Source organism: Chinchilla lanigera, unplaced genomic scaffold (assembly GCF_000276665.1).
Source record: "Chinchilla lanigera isolate Chin_1 unplaced genomic scaffold, ChiLan1.0 scaffold00055, whole genome shotgun sequence".
NCBI lineage: Eukaryota > Metazoa > Chordata > Mammalia > Rodentia > Chinchillidae > Chinchilla > Chinchilla lanigera.
In genome coordinates this window covers 8,063,151-8,084,821 of record NW_004955456.1, presented here as the reverse complement: position 1 = coordinate 8,084,821, position 21,671 = coordinate 8,063,151, and the positions used below count along the sequence as shown (strand labels likewise).

General features: G+C 37.4%; 1 protein-coding gene across 1 annotated transcript in view; it reads left to right on the top strand.

Annotated features, from left to right (window-relative positions):
* The window catches only part of Sept14 (septin 14), a 35,749-nt gene extending 17,497 nt beyond the window's left edge, over nt 1-18,252 (top strand). Inside the window, exons 5-10 of the mRNA XM_005396691.2 lie at nt 1,365-1,548; nt 4,568-4,729; nt 9,096-9,192; nt 10,080-10,248; nt 11,129-11,261; nt 17,811-18,252. Coding sequence (XP_005396748.1) covers nt 1,365-1,548; nt 4,568-4,729; nt 9,096-9,192; nt 10,080-10,248; nt 11,129-11,261; nt 17,811-17,990 — 925 coding nt within the window. The 3' untranslated portion in view covers nt 17,991-18,252. The remainder of the gene's footprint in view (nt 1-1,364; nt 1,549-4,567; nt 4,730-9,095; nt 9,193-10,079; nt 10,249-11,128; nt 11,262-17,810) is intronic.
* Nucleotides 18,253-21,671: the final 3,419 nt, after the last annotated feature.

Below are 21,671 nucleotides of genomic sequence, written 5' to 3'. Positions count from 1 at the left end.
TCTTTCTTTCTTTCTTTCTTTCTTTCTTTCTTTCTTTCTTTCTCTTTCTTTCTTTCTTTCTTTCTTTCTTTCTTTCTTTCTTTCTTTCTTTCTCTCTTTCTCGCTTTCTCTCTTTCTCTCTTTCTCTCTTTCTCTCTTCTCTCTCTTTCTTTTTTCTTTCTTTCTTTCTTTTCATACCAGGAATTGAACTCAAGACCTTGCGCTGCCCCAGCCCCAACTTTGTCATCTCTCTATGGTGAAGATTTTGAAAATCCTTCCCTCTACCTCAAGGAAGTATTAAAGTTATTAGCCCATTTCCTGTGAAATAGAAATGTACTAACTAGAACATAGCATCCACTTACAGTTCTTTTTGCTTTTAGCTATACTGTGTTCAGATAAAACATGGTTTTCCACAGTTACCTTGGTAAGTTCTTTCCTTCCTTACACCTTTTGCTATGGTTATCCTGTTTATTTAAAAAATAGATCTGTTTTTCTAGTTTTATTTCATTTTCTATTTCTCCCATACTCTCCTTGGTATTTTAAAAGATGATACAGATTTCATTTTACTTTCATCTACAGTACACTCAGACATTTCCTTTTATTTTGCTTCATCACTATATCTAAATGTAGTTTGTTGGTCCCCCCCACAATATGTTGGTTCCCCTACTCTTTCTCTGCCTCTTTACACATTAGCTTATTTATTTATTTTTGCGGTACCAGGGATCGAACTCAGGACCTTGCGCCTGCCAGGCAGGTGCTTATGCCACTGAGCTATATCCCCAGCCCTAGCTTATTTATTTAGATTGCTGTTTTTAAATTTTACATATAGCAAGATTCACTCTTTGTGGTGCATTTCTGTACCTTCAAAAGTGCCATTTTACTCATAACATAAAACATTTCTATCACACCTCACAGTTATCTTGTGCTTCAGTGTCTTTGTCTGCATCTCCTGATACCACACTGCGTTAATGTTTTAACTTCAGAATAAAACCTGATGTATAGAACCAAGGATGGATGGTTTCCTTGGTTTTCTTTGGTTAAACATATCCACATAAAAAGTTTGGTTTCTGATTGTAATTGTATTAAATTGACTGCTCGTTTTGCCATTTAACCGTAAAAAACAAGGGCCTAACTACTGGTTTGGAATTGCGGTTTTCTGTTTTGGTGTTAGGGATTGAATCCAGCCTTGGACATGCTGTGCTTTCTACTACCGAGCTACACCCCACCACTGAGTTACGCCTCCAGCCTAGAATTATCTTTGGATGGATGCACAGTACCTAATTTGTATCCATGTGGAAAACTGTTTGGCATACATACTGTTTATTTGATGGTTGAAAAATCGGATTCAGTTTATTAATTTATTATGCCAAATGTTTATTTTTTAGCTACCAACCCATAATTGACTACATAGATGCTCAGTTTGAGGCCTATCTTCAGGAAGAACTGAAGATTAAGCGCTCCTTCAAGTATCAAGACTCTCGTATCCATGTGTGCCTCTACTTCATCTCACCCACAGGACATTCTCTGAAGTCTCTTGATCTGCTGACAATGAAGAGCATTGACAGAAAGGTGTGTTTGGTCAATCCATTGACCTCTAGTATTTACTGTTGATTTTGTGGTAATGTACAGTATCTTGGTGCATCCGCATGCACGTCCCTTTATTTTATAATGTATGTATGTATTGTAATACCTTTTCCTGCGAGCCTTTAGAGTATTTGAACTCACTTTATGGCACCTCAATAACAAAATCCCATAGACTGGACGATTTAAACAGGGAGGAAGCATTTCTCACAGTCCTGGAGGCTCGTAGTCCAAGATCAGGGTGTTGGCAAGGTCTGTTTCTGCTGAACCCTCTCTTCTTGGTTGGGGGTCTTCACCGTCACATGGCCTTCTGGTGTTTGTACGTCCGAGTTTCTTCTTAGAAGGACACAAAGCAAACTGGACTAGACCCACTGTTGAGCCTCATTGAACTTGAATCACTTCTTTAAAGTCTGAGATACTGAAGGCTGGGGCTTCAACATACGAATTTAGTGGTAGGGACAACTCAACATTTAATCATTTCAGTGTTAAATTACTTTTTACATACATTTATTTTAGATTGGACCTTAGTAGAAGGACAGGCATGTAAAAAAATTTAGTTAGGGTTTTTTCTCTGATTGAATGCTAATTCAGGTCATGGGCATTTGCCTGTATTTTTGAAATCAAATTTACTCTGTGGTACTATAAAATAACCCTATTTACCTCTGGTGCCACTGATACTGTGATACATGAAGGTTTTTCGATTCTGTCTATAAGTCCTGCCAGGAAGGATTCACAATGGGTAACATCCAAGCAGCTACTTCTTGCTATGTAGAAAGGGAAAAAAAAAATATATATATATATATATATATATATATAAAATTCTTTCCAGCAAAAACATGGGACCCATGTGGGCTTCCTTTTCGACAGGCTGCTTATTCCTGTGTTTTTAGAAAAATCTTGATGAATTTTATGAGGCCCTATTTATTTGATCCACTTTCTAATCATTTTTTTAGTTTATCATTTATTTTGAGTATATGGAAAATTATTCTATTAAGTCAATTTAAGGGCTCAGGAGATAGCTCAGCAGCACAAGTGCTTGCCTAACAAGTGCAAGGTCCTGAGTTTGATTCCCGGTACCAAAAAAAAAAAGAATTTAAATGCCAGAAAAAAAATTCAAAGGATTTGCTGTCAGTGGAAGCACTTTTTAAATACTTTATCACACCTTAGTTTCTGTGGCCTTGGGAAAGCCTCTTGAGCTTTCTGTGATTAAAATCCTGGGCCATTGTTTCAAGTTGTCTGATTTCAAAACCTAACCTACTGCTTGTCAGCCTGTGTGGCTTTGGGAAAATTGTAAAGACTCAATCTCTTCCTCTGTACTACGTATGTAGCTCTTACTTATATCCATTTAAAATAACTTCACATGAAAGTTAGAAGTGTTTATTTTCCCATAGAGAAGCACCATCCCTATGAATGAAACTGCCACATCATCAGATTGTTGTAAATAAATAAAACACATTGTCGTTAGCTTTCTTGGTTGCACAGAAAAGGCTCTAATTTTAGGCTCTTTTTCAAAAAATCTTTGGCTGGGGATATAGCTCAGCGGCACAGCACCTGCCTGGCAAGCATGAGGTCCTGAGTTCAATTCCCGGTTCAAAAAACAAAAAAAATCAAAAAGTCTTAACATTTGTTGTGTATTGTTCAATCTGGAAAAAACTTAGTGTGTAATATCAAGTGGCAACAAGTTCAAGGATGAATACATACATACACACACATATCTGTTGTGTTCTCTTTCTCTAGTTGAGTTCTTTTGGCAGTAAATGTATTTCCCCCCTCAAATATGAACATTTCAGTAATTATTAACACAGGAAGTTTCTGTTTTCTACGTGTGCATGATTTACTGTCACTGCAAGATATCTTTTCCAGGCTGCCTGCCCAGTACAGTTGTAAAAATCTACTTTAAGGATGAATCGACCTCAGCAATTGTCTGCTCTTTTTCTGGAAACTCTATATTGAAATACTATACAAAATTTTGACTATCTATATTATAATACTGAAAACTCAAATTCTCCCAGGTATTTAAAAATGTGCTTTGAGAAATCTAAAACAAAACCAATCTACCTAAAACTGATACTTAATAATTCTTACTATAGTATAGATTTTAACATGTGTAGCTATTATTTTGTTTTGTTTTGTTTTTTTCTGGTACTGGGAATCGAACTCATGACCTCGCGCTTGCCAGTCAGGCGCTGTGCTGCTGAGCTAAATCCCCAGCCCCTTGTAGCTATTATTTAATAAGATATTTTAAAAGTAATATTTTTGAATTTCCCATATTAATATTTTCTATAAAATTTATCTAAATCTAAACACATAGACAAAGATGTGACCATACTGTAGAACTAGGAAAATGTTTATAAATAAAACATCCAATCTCAACCTGCAGATATTTAACTTCAAATGTGGGAATAATTCCTTTATTTAATTACAGACGAACATACTTGCTAACAAAGTGGTTTTCATTCATAGGCGCACATACTGTCAGCCTTTTGAATTTGGTAATAAAAATGTTTGCATTAGTTTGAGGTGGTCATTGAAAAACACACGCAAATCTGCCTGTGAGTGCATATACGTACAATAAGTACATGGTAACAGAGCACTGATCAGTATGTTTTCATGGAGAAAGTAGTGAACACGAATAATGCTTAAAAGGAAGGCGCTATCTCTTCTAAAATATGAGTGGTCTCTCATTCTCATAACTCAGTTTAATAGGAAATAAAATTGATAATGAAATAAACAGCCTAGTTCATCCTATTATACTTTACTAAGTTCAGATGGGTTGGAAATAACAGAGATTTTTATAAGAGAAAAGACGGAGTGTTCTAAACCTGCATTCTGATAAAAAATGGATTTTCCAAGTTCTTCATCGATGGTTTGAGGAAAACAATTTGTGAAGGGGGGACTGACAGCCAGTCACAGAGATTTATTTCCAGAGGTTATAAATGTTAGACTGTGAGTACTACAGGATAAACAGTGAATCTTCATGCGTGAAATTTTGTTTCCTTCTTAATAGGTGAACATTATACCATTGATTGCCAAAGCAGATACAGTTTCTAAAAATGATTTGCAGAAGTTCAAGAGTAAGATAATGAGTGAATTGATCAGCAGTGGCATCCAGATATATCACTTCCCAACAGACGATGAAACTGTTGCTCAGATAAACTCCTCAATGAATGTAAGCTTCTGAACGGTTGAATATTAATTGTTTCATGTGCAAATGAAGTATAGTTTAGAAGTTACAATATTAGTAATACATTGTCACCTGTATCTGAAAAAGAGTCAATAAACAATGTGTTTTCCCCCAAAATCCAGTGAGGGGAAATTTTTTTGATTTTGAAAATGCTTGCCAAGAATCAACTTTTTGAAAATAAAAAATAGTGTTGTTTAAATTTAGTTCACATACTTTACTGTTCACTCTTTTAAAGTATTCAGTTCAATGATTTTAGTACATTAACAGATATATGCAGCCACCTTGGCAATTTTAGAGTATTTTCATTGCTTCAAGAAGAAATCCCTTGTCCTTTAGCTCTTCTCTTGCTGATTTCTCCGATGTTGTCCTTTCTTGAGTTCTGAGCAACCATTAACTTACATTATATCTCTATGTGTAGATTCCTCTCTTCTGGACACTTTAAATTAGTTAAACAATGTACATAATCTTTTGTGTCTTTTTCTTTCACTTAGGTTACTGTTCTCAGAGTTTACCAATCATTTAGCATGCATCAGTACTTCATTCCTCTTTGTGGCCAAATATTATCCTGCGACTTTACCATATTTTATGGATCCATTAATTAACTGAACTAGTTGGGCTTGTTCCACATTTTGGATGTTATGAAAAGTGTTGCTATATATTTGTGTACAGTATTTGATTACTTCTTCTCCAGTTGAAGGTCCCTTCATCCTTTCTGCTGCATAATTCCCATGGCAAGGACTCCCACAGCTATGTTGAATAAAAGTGGTGAAAATGATCATCGTTGTTTTGTTTCACATTTTTAAAAACCTTCAGCTTTTCCTATTTAATGTAATATCAGGCATTGCCTTATGATACATAGCCTTTGTGGTGTTGAGGTATGCTCCTCATAGGCCTAATTTATTAATCGTTCTTGTCAAGGAGAGATACTGAATTTTTGAAAAGTCTTTTCTGTATCATGTGAGATGACTGAGAAGTGTTTTTCCCTTATTCCATTGATACAGTGTGTCATGGTCATTGATTTGTGTAGTTGAACTGCTTTTGTATCCCTGGTTATGGGGAATAACATTGCTAATGTGATTTTTAATTCAGTTTAGTACGATTTTGTTGAGGATTTTTGGATCTGTCTTCATCAAGGATGTCCTAGTTACTTTCTGCACTTCAGAGACAATATATCTGACACCCACAGGCTGAAGGGGGAGAGCTTCCTTTTAGCTCACAGTCAGTACCAGTTTCAGTCCACGGTCAGCCAGCTCCAAGGAGGGTGGCGTGGCTGGGAGCATCACAGGGGCAAAGCAGTGCGCAGCAGAGCAGGCAGGAGGCAGCAGGTGGCAAGCGGCAAGCAGTGAAGCAAGCCTGCCTTTCCCTTTTTTCCCATCCAAACTACCCACATTTTGGGTGGTGCCACTCACCCAGGGTGGGGCCTCTGTCTTTGGTAAATCTACTCAGCCACACCCAGAACTATGCTAATTCCAATCAGTGGACTAATTTAGTCTCTTTTTTTGAAACAGGGTCTCACTATGCAATTCAGGCTGGCCCTGAGCTCACTTTGTAGCCCAGACTGGTCTCGAAGTCGCAAGGATCCTCCTGCCTCAGCCTCCTAAGTACTGGGATTACAGGCATGAGCTCCCACACCCGGCTCAGAGAACTAATTTAGTACCACACATGTTTAACCCCGGTATCACACACTCTAGGTCCAGCCAGCACTGAAAAGCCCCACCTATGAGCACTCGAGGCTTTGGAGGGACATCTAGACACAAGTCATAATATTCCACCCCAACTGCTGCCCCAAGACTCCTGGCCAAAATACTAATGGACATCCCTTTATGAAAAAGGCATTTAGTCCATCTCTAAGAGTTGCCAAACTCCTAACAGTTTCAGCATTGCTGAAGAGTTTAAATCCAAAGTCTCCTCTGACATGTAAGGTAAATTCTTAACTGTGAGCCCCTGTAGAAATTTAAAAAAAGAAAAAAAAAAAAAAAAAAGCAAAAGCTACACACTTCGAACACACAATGGCACAAAATAAATATTCCCATTCTAGAAAGTTTAAATAGGGGAATAGAAAGGAATGGGACCAAAGCAAGCCCAAAATACAAGAGGACGAACATTAAATCCTGTAGGTCCACATCCAGCATCTGCTGCAATCTGTGGCAAGAGGTGAACTCCAAAGGGCTTGGGTGGCTCCGCCCCTATGGCACGCTCCGTGCTTGTAGCTCCCATGGCTTCTCTCTTAGGCCAGCTTTGCTTGGCCCTTTCAGTTTTCCTCAGATGATCCACATTCCTGGCTTCTCCTAACTTCTGGGGTCTCTATTACACCTTTGGCTTCACACACATGACTTCATCCACTGTCCTATCAGGAGCACACTGCCTGGTGTCCCAGAATTTGGCAGTGAAATTATGTTTGGTCTTATCGTTTAATATCTGATTCAGTATTGTTACTTTTATTGGTCTCTATGTTTTCTACTTTTTCGTGATTCAATATTAGTGAGGTGTATGTGTTTAGGAATTTATCCATTAGTTCTTCACAATAATCTCTAGTGATCTTTTATGTTTCTATGATACCAGTTATAATCTCTCTCCTTTTATCTCTGGTCTTATTTGATTTTCTCTCTCTCATTTTTTCTTAGTCTGTCTGGGTTGTTTATTTTCTTTTCAAAGAACCTGGTCTTTCTTTCACTGATCTTTTGATTTTTTAGTCTCCATTTTACTTATTTTCTGATTTTCATTAATTCTTTCATTCTACTAATTTAGCTTGTTGTTCTTTATCTAGATCCTTGAGGTATAGGTTGTTTATCTGAGATGTTTTTACTGTTTAATGTGGTTAGTTTTTGTTTTTGTTTTGTTTTGAGGGTTATTCTTTTGGAAACAGGGTCTCACTATGTAGTCCAGACTGACCTTGAAATTATGTGGCCCAGGCTGGCTTTCAATTTGTAGCAATCCTCCTGCCTCAGCCTCCTAAGTGCTGGGATTACAGGCATGTGCCAGCACACCCGGTTTAGCATGGTTATTGATTTCTTTCATTTTCCCCTTAGTAGTGCTTTTGCTGTTATCCCATAAGTTTGGGGACATTTTCTCTGCATTTTCATTTCTTTCAAGAAATTTTAAAATTCTGTTCTAGACTTCTTTCTTGGTCTATTAATTGTTCAAAAGTAAGTTGTTTAGTTTCCAAAGTTTTTCTTGTTACTGATTGTCTTAGTTTCCATATTTTGAAAATTGTGGCCTCCTTTATATTATGTCTTGAAAATTGTACCTCTAAGTGCTTAACTGTAAAGAATCTTTTTATGGAGTAATTTTTCAACATGGCCAATTAATAGTTCAATATTAAGTATTTAACACAATTGTTAATCATTTTAACCTTAGACATTTCCATTATGTCAAAATTCCGACTCATATATACTCTATTAGTCTCTTTTCTGCCACTGGGATTCATTACAACTTCTGACAGACCATGAATCTACATTGAATATTCCTGCCTTTGCCGGGCGTGGTGGTGCACGCCTGTAATCCCAGCACTCGGGAGGCTGAGGCAGGAGGATTGTTGCGAGTTCGAGACCAGCCTGGGCTACAAAGTGAGCTCAAGGCCAGCCTGAACTGTACAGCAAGATCTTGTCTCAAAAAGACAAAAAAAAAAAAAAAAAAAAGAATATTCCTGCCTTTGTATATGGTCCAAAACCTTCCTACCTTTGGTTGCTCTTCTTATTTTGCTTATCATCCTCTATCCTTTGGGTTACATTTTATTTTTCAGAATCCTTCTGACCCTTAAGATCACAAGTAGCCCCTTGTGCTCTAATTATACTTAGAATCCATTGGGATATATATATTCATATATTTTATATTACACATCAATTAATGAATTACTATACCAATATTAATGTAATTTTAATTTATTATATTTTAATATATTACAATTTTATATAATTATTTATTTTATATGATGATTATAATATATTTTATAATTTTAATACCTTTGTCTTATAGTTTCTATATTGGCTTTAAATGTGGCTTGAATATTATTTCCTCAGCAGTGCCTGTGTCCTGGGGTACAAATAGTTTGAGGAAAATTATATATCCACTCAAAATCTTTTCTTTTGTATTGCACACAACGTCATGCCTTGCTTTAGGCAGTACTAAATAGATAGTTTTCAGTTGTGCACACAGCATGAAATAGCGCTTCCCAAAGTCATTTACCATGTCTTTTCTTCTACGTTTTAAAACCAGATGCAGGGTAGATATGTTATTTATTTAAATTCATTGTGATATTACTGCCTCTGCTATTTCCATAACAGAAAAATGAATGATGCAGTGACTCTGATTGTTATGAGGGAATTCAGTTTATGTTATTCTTCTTCCCTAGGCAATATTACCTTTTGCTGTGGTAGGGAGTACGGATGAAGTGAAAGTTGGAAAAAGGGTGGTCAGAGGCCGTCACTACCCTTGGGGAGTTTTGCAAGGTAAATATGAACAAAGCAGATTCTTGGATGATTCAGTCAGATACACAACATACATCATCTACTGTCTCAAAATAGCATTTTGACTTCAGCCAGTATTGGCAACTCTTGTTAACCTATAAATTAACAGTTACTAACGAGGAATAAAGGTTCTATTTCATTTAAGATAATGCTTCCTTTGACTTTGATCCAGTCTCACAGAAATTCAACAGATATTGGTTTAGACAAAAATACGCAGAAACTGAGCAGGACTCCCTTGTTTACCGGATATTTCATATTTCATCTCTATGCTTGAACCATGACATGCAGAACGCTTTGAACAGAACCACAGCATAAATACTTAGTGTTTACATGAGTAACCTAAACCACCACCTAATTTATAAAGCCTTTAAGTGGGCAATAAAAATGATAAACTTTTTCAAAACAAAGAAGTACAACTGACATCTGGCTATATTATACCTTCAACATTTATATTAGTTACTTAACTGCATGGCAAGTTAGGATATTGTAATGTATGGAGATTTATTGTTTTGTTTATATGCTTATAGTAAAAAATTTTTAGAAATGGAATATTTCTGCCTATATTGGTTTCTAAATGTTGTTTTTAAAATTGAAACACCAATAATCAACAAGTAGGGTCATATCAAATTGAAAAACTTCAGCATAGCAAGGGAAACAACCAACAGAGTGAAGAGACAACCAACCAACAGAGTGAGTAGGAAAAGCACTTTGCCAGCAATTCCTCAGAGGACTAGTATCTAGAATTATAGCTGTTACTCAGATTGATTACTTGTGTATTGTTTTAAATGCATTTCATCCATGCTTTTATTTAAGAATGTTTGTTGACTGCCAACGATTGAAAGTATTTTGGGTTTTATTTTTATAACTAGTGGAAAATGAAAATCACTGTGACTTTGTTAAGCTCCGGGATATGCTTCTTCGTACCAATATGGAAGACCTAAAAGAACAAACCCACATTCATCACTATGAATGCTATAGGTACAGAAAACTGAGGAAAATGGGTTTTACTGATGTGGGCCCAGACAATCAGCCTATTAGGTGAGTGCAGAAATTGCTATCACAACTGAATAGGTCATTTAAAAGGCCACAAGATACAATCATTTGAGGATAACTGTACTTAATAACTCAATCATATAAGAATAATTGTACTTCTTTCATCCTGGGCCATTGTGAATTACAGGTGTTTTAATCATTTTCAAACCTAGATGGAAATAGTAGAAATAAAAATGAAAGGCCATATTTATGTCATATATTGAAATGTATATCCAAAAATATCACTTTACTTAAATTTTTGTGTTTATGCAAAGCATATGCTCAAGGATGAAATTGTCAGGTATTAGCAAAGACTGACAAAAATTGTCAAAAGATAATGAGAAGGTTTGATGGAAGAAAGAGTTGAAAATTTGCAATATACTTTGCTAGAAGTCAGAATGCTTCTGCTGAAAGCAGATGCTTTTAGATATATTGAAGAAGAATAGTATTTATACTGCAAAATTAGGTATAGTAGTATAATTCAGTTATATTCACTATGGCTCTGTGAGTACAACCATAATTGTACTACTTAAGTGAATAATTAACTGGTGCTTTGCTTTATTTGAACTATTTTGAAAACACTGTTAGACCTTGGAGGTTTCCTCAAATTTTATTTTCAAAAGATGTGAAGGATGATATAATGTAAAGCAGGAGTATAAGAAGTCATTGATATAAGTGTTTTTATTTATTCTCTACATTTACTTTTGTATAAATATTGTGTTATAATTTGTATGTCCCATGATAATGAAATTTCCATTCGGTGCTGATACACAAAACAGAATATTTGTAAATGTCATTTTATGGGACCTAATATACAAATATATTATTTACATGTTTATTTATGTCAATATTTGTATATAAGAATGGAAACTCTTTTTTTTTTCAGTTTTCAAGAGATATATGAAGCCAAAAGACTACAGTTCTATGAACAATGTCACAGGGAGGAAGAAGAGTTGAAAAAAAGGTTTATGCAACAAGTAAAGGATAGAGAAACAGCATTTAAAGATGCTGAAAAAGAGGCAAGTACTTACTGCCAGTTTGATGACAATCTGTATTTATTTTTAGGTGTCCTATTGGGAGTAATCTCAAGATACTAGTTGATGTTTTTGGAAAAAATTTGCTATTCCTCAAAAGGTAGCAATTCACTATGAAAAATCTGGATGTGGCCTTTACAAAATTCTACCCTCTACTTAAATGTTCTGCATCTCTGATATACGGTAGCAAGGGGCTGGGCACTGAAGGTCGCAGCATTACCCACAGGGTTTTGCTGGGCTCAGTTTACCGGCAGCCTCACAAATTGGGATCTGATTCCCAAGCCTTCCCAGAATTGAGCTGCATTCTGGGAACTCTGCAGTTCTGCAGTCTTGGGTGTTGCCTCAAGCTCCTGGCTGCACAAGGGATTCCCCTATTGGAGACTCTTTGTAGTGGCCTCAGTTATAAAGCATTGCTCATGGGTACTCTCTGCAATGGCTAATATTCCTGTGAGAAGGACTACTTGAGTCCTCAGACCATTCGTGATATTCTCTGAAGTCTAGGTTGGGACTTCATAGCCCAACAGCTCTTACAGTGTGCATGCCAGCAGAATTAGCACCATGAGTGCTGCCAAGTTTTATGACTCGTGCCTTCCAGATCATCAGGTTGAACCACAGTTGGGCTCACTTGAATAATTACTAGGGTTACAAAGAGGCATCGAACTGCATTTAGTGGAGCTGAGTCCTAAAGTGGAGAAGAACAGCAAATGCTGAGGTCCCTAGAGAACTTCTCTTCCTCTCTGGAAATCTTGCCTTTGGTGTCCTTACTTTCCTTGAATATCTCTGAGGTACATTCAGGGTCATTCTCCCATTGTCTTGATGAATAAATCCTGTCATCTTTCTACAAATATTAATTTCTTTAGTAAATAGCTGTTTGGCCACATCACCATTCTCTCCCAAACATGCTTTGAAAAAATTCTTGGCCAAATAAATACAATTATCAGTGAGTTTATGGAAGACACTGACAAAAAGATAGTGAAGAATTAAACAAAATGATGTAAAACATTCATGACCACCACAGAAAAGAACTAGTCCATAAAAAAGTTCCAAATAGAAATTCAGGAGATCAATATGAGAATAGTGTCAGAACTAGGAGACAGGGCTTTTGTTGGTGACCAATTAATTAATGAAAGATAGCTTAAAAACAACAAGAAAACATGAAAAATGATCCACCTCTTAAGTGATACAAAGACTAATCTAAGATAAATTTGAATTAGTGAAGAATCAGAAGATAGCATAAATGGCATAATAATGTTTATTGAAATAATAGCAAAAAAAGTTTCCAAATAAGGGAAAAGAATTTAACATACAGACAAGTGAGGCATGCAGAACACCAAATAGCCATGATCAGAAAAGGGCATCTCCATAACACATCATAATCAAAATCTAGGAAGTTGAACACAAGAACAGAATCATAAAAGTGGTTAGAGAAAAACAATGAAACACTCTTACAGGAAAACCCATTAGAATTGTGGCAGACTTTTCAACACAAACCTTAAATGCTAGGAGAGCTTGGGAGTGAAGTGTTTCAAGCTCTAAGTGAAAATAATTTCCAACCAAGCCTGACATATCCTGGAAAATCACCTTTGAAAATGATGGAGAATTAAAATACTTTCATGATAAAGAGAACCAAAAGAAATTCATGACCATCAAACCAAAAAGTTCTCAAAGATAATCTAGAAAGAGACAATGAAGCTATCATTGATAAAATGTTGAATAGAGTGAATACACCAGGTAGGGTGAACAGGTAAATAGAAGGTAAAAGCAGGGAATCAACAACAGGAAATAAGTCAACAACAAGATTAAGTCAGTAACTATCAATAATAACTCTCAATGTGTGTGGTCTTAGTTCCCTAATCAAAAGACACAGGCTGGCAGAATGGATCAAGAAACACATTTAACCCAAAAAGAAACTCAGATTAAAAACCAAAGAATAGAAAACAATACTTCATGCAACAGGAACACCCCCCCAAAAATTTAAATACATAGGTATTCTGTGTTCAAACAAAGTGGACTTCAAGCCACTGATCAAAAGAGGCAAAGAAAGAAAAAGAGGCAAAGAAAGTCACTACATATTAAGAGAACAATCCAACAGGAAGATATAACAATTATTAACATATATACACCAAACAATGACACACTTAACTTCATAAAACAAGTACTACTGAACATAAAAGATCAGATAAGTATAAACATAATTACAGTGGGGGGCCTCAATATCTTACTGTCATAAATAGACAGATCAAACAGACAAAAAATCAACAAAGAAATACCAGAGTTAAACAAAACCTTTGAAGAAATAGACAATAGATATATATAGAGAGAGTTCCACCCAACAGTAGAATACATATTCTTTTCAGCAGCATGTGGAATTTTCTCCAAAATAGACCACATACTAGCCAATAAAGCAAGCTTAAGGAAATGTGAAAGAATTGAATTATATGGTGCATGTTATCAGATCATAGCACAAAGAAGTTAGAAATCAGTGACAAAACCCCACAAAAAATATGCAAACTAAACAATACACTCTTAACTAAACAATGGGTTATGGAAAAAATAAGACAGATTTTAGAATTAAATTATGATGCCAGTAGAGCATAGCAGAACTTATGGGACAGTGACAGTAGTCCTAAGAGGTGAGTTTATAGGTGTGAATGCCTACATCACAAAAGCAGAATGAATCCAAATAAATAACCAGCATTGCACTCAAGGCTCTAGATACACAAGAACAACCCAAACCCAATATTAGTACAAGGAGGGAAATTATAAAGACCAGAGCAAAAATCATTGAAATTAAGACAAAAGAAATACAAAGTTTGAATGAATCAAAGAGTTGATTCTTCCAAAGAATTAACAAAATACACCTATAGGCAATCTAACCAAAAGAAGGGGAGAGAAGACCCAAAGCAATGGAAGTAGAAATGAAAAAGGTGAAATCACAATGGATACTGCTGGAATAAAAAAAAAAACATTAACAGGTACTTCACAAGTCCTGTATGCCAGTAAATTGAAGAATTCATAAAAAATGGGTAGACTCCTAGATACATATGAGTTACCAAAATTGAACCAAGAAGATTTAAAGACCCTGAATAATCTGATAACAGCCAATGAAACTGAAACAGTAATAAATAACCAACCAAGAAAAGCCCAGGTCCAGACAGGTTCAATACTTCATTCTACATAAACATCAGGAAAGTTCTAACACCAAGCACTCTTCAAGCTTTTTAATGAAATTGGAAGAAGTACTCCCAAAGCCATTCCCGGAAGCTAGCATTACCCTAATTCCAAGATCCAACAAGGATCTAACCACAAAAGAGAACTATAGTCCAATCTCTTTATTGAATATAGATGCAAAAATCCTCAACAAGATATGGTCAAACACAATGCAGTGAATTGCCAAAAAGATCATACATCATGACCAAGTAGGCATCATTCCACAAGTGCAAGGCTGGTTCAATATATGCTAATTGATAAATGTAGTACATCATATAAACAAAAGCAAAGACAAAAATCACATCATAATAGGTGCAGAAAAAGCCTTTGACAAAATCCAATATTCTTCCATAAAAACAGTAAAGAAAATAGGTATAGAAGTACCTTACCTCAATCAGATAAAGATTTATCACAAAACCTACTGCCAATATCATATTAAATGGGAAGACCTGAAAGCTTTCCCTCTAAAAGCAGGAAGAAGATAAGGATGTCCCCTATCACCACTCTTGGTCAACTTAATACTGGAAACTTTAGTAAGAAAAATTAAGCAAGAAAACATAGGGATATATATATATATATATATGAAAGAAGAAGTCAAATTATCATTATTTGCAGAAGACATGATCCTCCACAGAAAGACCCCAAAAAATCCACCAATAGACTTTTAGAATTAATAACCAGGGCCGGGGATAGAGCTCAGTGGCACAGCACCTGCCTGGCAAGTGCAAGGTCCTCAGTTTGATTCCTGGTACCAAAAACAAACAATTAATAGCCAAGTTCAGTAATGTAGCAGGTTATAAAATTAACATGCAAAAATCAACAGCATTTCTGTACACTAATGAAGAACCCACTGAGAAAGAAACTAATAAATACCATTTAAGACAGCACCAAGAAAAATTAAGTAGTTAGAAATTAACCTAACCAAGGAAGTGAGAGAGGTATGATGTACATAGTGGAATATGTACCCTGCGTGGTTACTCTTACCATGGGAGTGGTGGCCCCTCTTGGATGACAGGGATTTCTTCCGGCACTGTTGTTGGCTCTCCTGCTGAAATGGGACTCTAGTATTGCCTGCTGCTCTAGTGATGAGGAGCCACAAGCACCTGTGCCCTGATTAGGCACTAGTGCAGGTACTGGTGCTATGGGGGAGAGGTCGAGGCTTGAATAACTCTTTTTTATTCTGTGAAACTGAAACCAAATCTTATCAGTAGCATGTTTTCAGTCAAGGTGTGGGTGTGACTGACACAGTGGACTCACATCAATGTGCAGGCAGAAAAAGTCATGCTATTCCTTGTTTCTTTTGCTACTGTGGATGTGTCTGCCTAGGAGCAGGACCTCAGGACCTTCCTCACTCTGTATGCCTAGAGATGGCGCGGACGTCAGAGGCTCCCCTCCCCTGATTTTCTTTGTTGTAGTGCTCATTAGGGATGAAACATAGGCGGACTGTGGCTGGATCGAGGTAAAATTCCTCTTACCTGAGCTGCTCACAAGAAGGAGACATTGGAGTGTAGCCAACTCTGCTGGGGACAGTTTTCCTCAGGATCCTATTAGGCTGTGTGCTTCAGGGGCAGGGCTCTAGCTGGGGCTGTGCTGCCATTCCTCAGATCTGCCCCAGCATGCTTGTGTGGGTGTCAGGGCTGAGAAGCCTGAAGCAGTTTTTCAGAATAAGGTCCCCAAAGAAATACAAAGAGGCAGATATCAGCAACACAGCAGTAGCAGGCAGACGAGCAGAGCAACAGCACAGGAGCCCAAGAGCCACCTGTGTCTTTACTGTATAATTCTTACACAAGTTGTTGTCTCATATTTACATTCTTACGTGATAGCCTCATTTGTGTATGCAGAGTTGACCACTGCTAAGTCACGGTTGCATAACTGTATCCCACTTTGTGCTTGCACTAGGCAGTGGGGTCACGTCCTCGGGTGTTCTGAGATGCACCTGAGCTTTGAAGCAGTCTGAGTGGTTCCCACAGTGGGTTAGAACAATGGTCAAAAATAAGAATTCCTCTTCTTGTGTGCTAGTGACAGGCCCCTGTGCATGGCACCGGGAGAGGAGTCCTGTGAATGGCATAAGTAACAGCTCTCAGCCCTGGCACCTGTGTAAAACCACGTGCCACAGGCCACATCTGCAGTCTCAGAGATCAGGCTCCTTGATCCCACAGTTCTTGTGCATGGCACCCTCCCTTGCCTTTCACACTGCAACACCCACTCCCCACTGTGCAGCACTTTCGGCTTGTTTGTGTCAGTCGTTCCACTGAGCAAATCTGGTTCATGAGGGAGCCACTGGCTCGGCCAGTGCAGCGGATGTCTGCTGCGTCCCAGAGATGGGAATATATCGGTCTTTCCACCTCTAAAGCATCTAAATTCATAAACTAGGTCCCTTCTCAAGGTGGCTCCCAGGTACAGCATCCTGGGGGAGAAATGAACTGAATTCCTATTCCATAGTCAAACTACTATGCATATTTCAGGCCTGTTTTCTATTTAGGCTACAAACCTGCAAGGCCAGTGCAAGTTTCCAATCAGCAGGATTGTCAGTGTCTGTGCTGATAGGCTTTACCTAGGCTTTCACTTTTAGCCCTGAAGAGGAGAGACTGCCTTTTCCCCAGCTGTGGGGCCAGGTTGGCAAGTAATAGGACGTTTTGGTTCCCTTGCTATGCTACTGTTCCAGGTCTCCAGAATTTTACAAGGTCTCTGTTACCCCCCCCCTTTTCAATTCCAGTGTTCTTCCACGCTCACTTATATCAGTGTGCAGCTGCCTGCCTGTTGCTTCTGTTCTTCTTTGCAGAAGAGCAGGTAAATGCTGGACACCCCTTTTCAGCCACCTTGCCTGCCTCCAATGTGTGCATTTTAATGATCATGGACTTATCAAACTTTGTCAAAAGGGAATTTATAGGAAAAATGCTGAATGAGAAATTATAGCAAAAATGTTTTTCTTTAGGAAAAAGGGAATTTTTATGAAAATCGTGTTTTGTTCACAACTGTGTGTTTTATTATGTTTCATTCAATAAGAACACATTCAATTTTTAAATCAAGAAAATTTCGGGCCGGGGATATAGCTCAGCAGTATAAGCGCCCGCCTGGCAAGCACAAGATCCTGAGTTTGATTCCTGGTACCAAAAAAAAAAAAAAAAAAGAAAAAGAAAAGAAAAAGAAAAGAAAAGAAAATTTTGTTTGTTTGTTTGTTTGTTTTTTTTGAAAAGAAAATTTTGTATCTGAACATTTAATTAGCAAATTTTAGGTTGTTTGATATCAAGAAAAGGACAAGTGTATTCTTTCACGTTTTCTGCCTCACTGTATTTAGGGCCATAACTACACATTTTTTAATAGCTACAGGACAAGTTTGAGCACCTTAAAAGGATTCAACAAGAGGAGATAATGAAGCTTGAAGAGGAGAGAAGACAATTGGAAGAAGAAATAATAGAGTTTTGTAAAACAAAGGCTGCCTGTGAGACACTGCAGACTCAGCCATGCACCAACATAAAGAAGGACAAAGATCGCAAGAAGTAGTCTCTTCTTACCCTTCTATCTAATGTAGAGCCCCACCATTCTGTATCCCATCTACCTATGAGATTGTCTTCATAGCATTTAACTCTCATTGGAGTTCTGATTTTTAAAACTTGTTTACTGATTGTATATCTTCCTTAACTAAAATGTTAAATCCTTAGGAGAAGATACCTTGTCTATTTTATTAACACTGTAACACAGACTAGCACAGATATGGCACTCAGTAAATATTTTACAAAATAAAATATATTACAGTATAAAAAGAGTTAATGAAGTGATAAAAATTCTTTTACCATAGTTTCCTGCACCTCTGCTGTCACCAGAAGAACATGCCAGGGTTAACCTTGTAGTTAACATCCCAAGTCCAAGTGGACATACTTCAAGAAGGACCACCCTAGGCCCCTACCCAAACCCACATTTACATGAACTATCATGATTCTGATTTTTAACTACAGAATTTCAGGAAGAAATAAAAATAGCCAATAAATATACAAAAATGCTCAGCATCTCTGGCCATTGAGAAACACAAATTAAAACAACACTGAAACTCCACCTTACCCCAGAAAGAATGGCCATCATCAAGAACTCAACAACAAATGCCACAAGACTCCAGGGTGAAAAGAACCCTTCTACCTTGCTATTGGGTATGTAAACTAGTACATAAAAGAATTACGGAAATCAGTATGGTGATTGCTCAAACAACTAAAAATAGAAATTCCATTAGACCCAGATATTCCCTTTCTAGGTACCATCCTAAAAAAGTTTAGGACCTCATGTTTCAATGATACATGTATACTTATGTTTATAACAGCACAATTCATAATAACTAAGATTTGAAAGTGTCTGGGTATGGTGGCACATGCCTGTAATCCCAGCACTCGGGCAGCTGAGGCAGGAGGATCATTGTGAGTTCAAGATTGGACTGGGCTACAAAGTGAGCTCAAGGCAAGACTGAACTGCATAGTGAGATCCTGTCTCAAAAAGACAAAAAAAAAAAGTCTATAATGTTCATCACCAGATAATTGGTTAAAGAAAATATGATATTGATACCAAATGGAGTACTATTTTGCCATAAAGGATAAATCTGGCCGAGCGTGGTGGCACACACCTGTAATCCCAGCACTCGGGAGGCTGAGGCAGGAGGATCATTGCTGAGTTCAAGACCAGCCTGGGCTACAAAGTGAGCTCAATGCCAGCCTGAACTACATAGCGAGACCCTGTCTCAAAAAGACAAAAAAACAAAAACAAAAACAAAAACAAACTGAGTCATTTGTAGGAAGATGGATCCACCTTGAGGCTATAATGTTAAGTAAAATCAATCAGACTCACAAGCTTAAATATTGCATGGTTTCTTTTATATGAGAAACCCTAGGCATAAATAATTTAAAAAGCAAAGTAGAAGATATTATGAGCTGGGCCTGGTGGCACACACCTGTAATCCCAGCACTCAGGAGTTTGAAGCAGGAGGATTGTTGTGAGTTCAAGGCCAAACTCAGCTACAAAGTGAGCTCAAGGCCAGCATGAACTGCATAGTGAGACCGTCTCAAAAAGACAGAAAAAAATTAAAAAGATAGATGTTATGGAATAGGGTGATAAATCCTCTACAAAAGTGAAAGGGAATTAGAGATGGAGGGAGAGGGAGGGAAGAGAGGGTGAGGAAAAGTAAAAGTAACTGAGATATGTTATTTACATGTACCAATTCCCCACAATGAATGTAAGTCATATGTACAGCAAACTTATACTAATAGACATTAAAAATAAAGCAATAGGGTTTTATTAGGGTATTAAAATGCTCTTGGTTAAACTCACAAAAAGTAGATTTAAAAACAAATGTTTTGTGTTTTTTAAGATAATTTCTTACTAGACTTTTGTTGCAAAATTAATTAGAAAATATAATTCCATAGTAACTATGTATATTAAGATATATTTTATTTGGTATACTCCATTATTTCCCTCTCAAAGAGGACAGTTTTGTATCACTTTTACCTTTACTGCTCCTTTCATTTTGATTGAAGCATTATACAATTTAATGCAATCACACAGCCAGTTTGCTTAGATGAATATTGATGAAACTTTATGAACCATGTGGTTGGGCTGGGGATATAGCTCAGCGGCACAACACCTGCCTGGCAAGCACAAGATTGTGAGTTTGATTCCCAGTACCAAAAAAAAAAATTATATAAATCATGCGGTTGTTTTGACATTTGTATCAAATAAATACACTGAAGTGTTAAGTATATAATGGATACTCCATAATTAGGCAAAAAATATTCACATTAGAATGACTTCATTGCTTCATGTGAGAGAATGAAGAATATAAGGTGAAGAAATATTAATTTTTTTTTATTTTGCTTTTTGAGACAGGGTCTCAGGAAAGAGAATTCTGTCAGAAACTGGACTACATGCCATATGTGTTCCATTCTGGCAAAGAATTTGTCTACATTTTTATTCATGTCCTAAGATGTTGTGTGAGGCTGAATTTAAAGATGGTAGATTAATTTGGTGAAGGAAATTTCAAGGCAGTCTAATATTCAAGTTGTGGCATGGGTGCTGCTGGCTGCATTTAGTCAGATCTACACTGAGAATCAGGAGCAAAAATTAGAGCTGAATGATGTGAAGTATGGCCAGATGGGATGCACCTATGAAGCTAGGGCAAAGGAAAGTGGGGTGTCTTGAAAGATTAGCATTAAAGAGAACCCAAGTACTTTGCATCAGGACAATAGAAAAGATACCTTGAAGGCATCTCATTTCAGCAAGACCCCACCCATTGCAGGCTCAAGGATGCAAAACTAAAATTTCATTTGAGAATTCCTGAGATTCCTGCTCATTCAGGGCCACTTACGGGTGGGTATCCTCAAGTCAGCCATCCAGGCATTCAGAGGCTGCTGCAGCCATGGTCCACAGGGGCCCCAATAATGTTCAAGCTGACAGCTAACCTTGGTATCATCCATGTAAGGCTGGTTTTTTTCAGGCATCCTGAATGCAAGAGTTATGGGGTCACAGAGGCTTCCACACAGACTTGCCTGGGAGGCCAGGTAAACAATGTAACAAGGTCACAATTTCTGCCAGAAACCCAGGATAGGGCAGTGCAACAAGCTGTGAGAGTCAAGCCAAAAGTACAGTGGAGACCCCAGGAAGTTGGAGACGCTAAGAACATTGAACATCTGCTGAGGAAATTTACAGGAAGTGGGTTGAGCAATCCCAAGAGAAGCCAGGTGGATGCAACCAGCAAGGATGTAAGAGTGGGGCTGCTCAAGCCCTTTGGAGCTCGTATCTCAGCATAACCTGCCCTGGGTGCTAGACTTCAGGTGTAAGATTTAATGTCTGCCTTGCTGGGCTTCAATCTTGCTTTGGTCTGATTTCTATCTATTCCCTTATTCCTCTCTTTTGGAATGGGAATATTTGCCCTATAATACTGTATTTTGCAAGTGTTTAACTTTATTTTTTATTTTTACAGGGGCTCACAGCTAAGAGTCTGCCTTGAGTCTCAGAGACTTTGGACTTGAACTTTTTAGCAATGCTCCAATTAAGACTTTGGTGATTCCTAGAAATGGACTAAAAAATTCTGCCTAATAATTTGGACATGATCCTTTTGGGGGCCAGAGGTAGAAAGTTACAGTTAGATATTAAATGTCACCAAAAAGGTTCACATTTGGAGGTAGGGTCTGGATGGAAAGGGGAGGT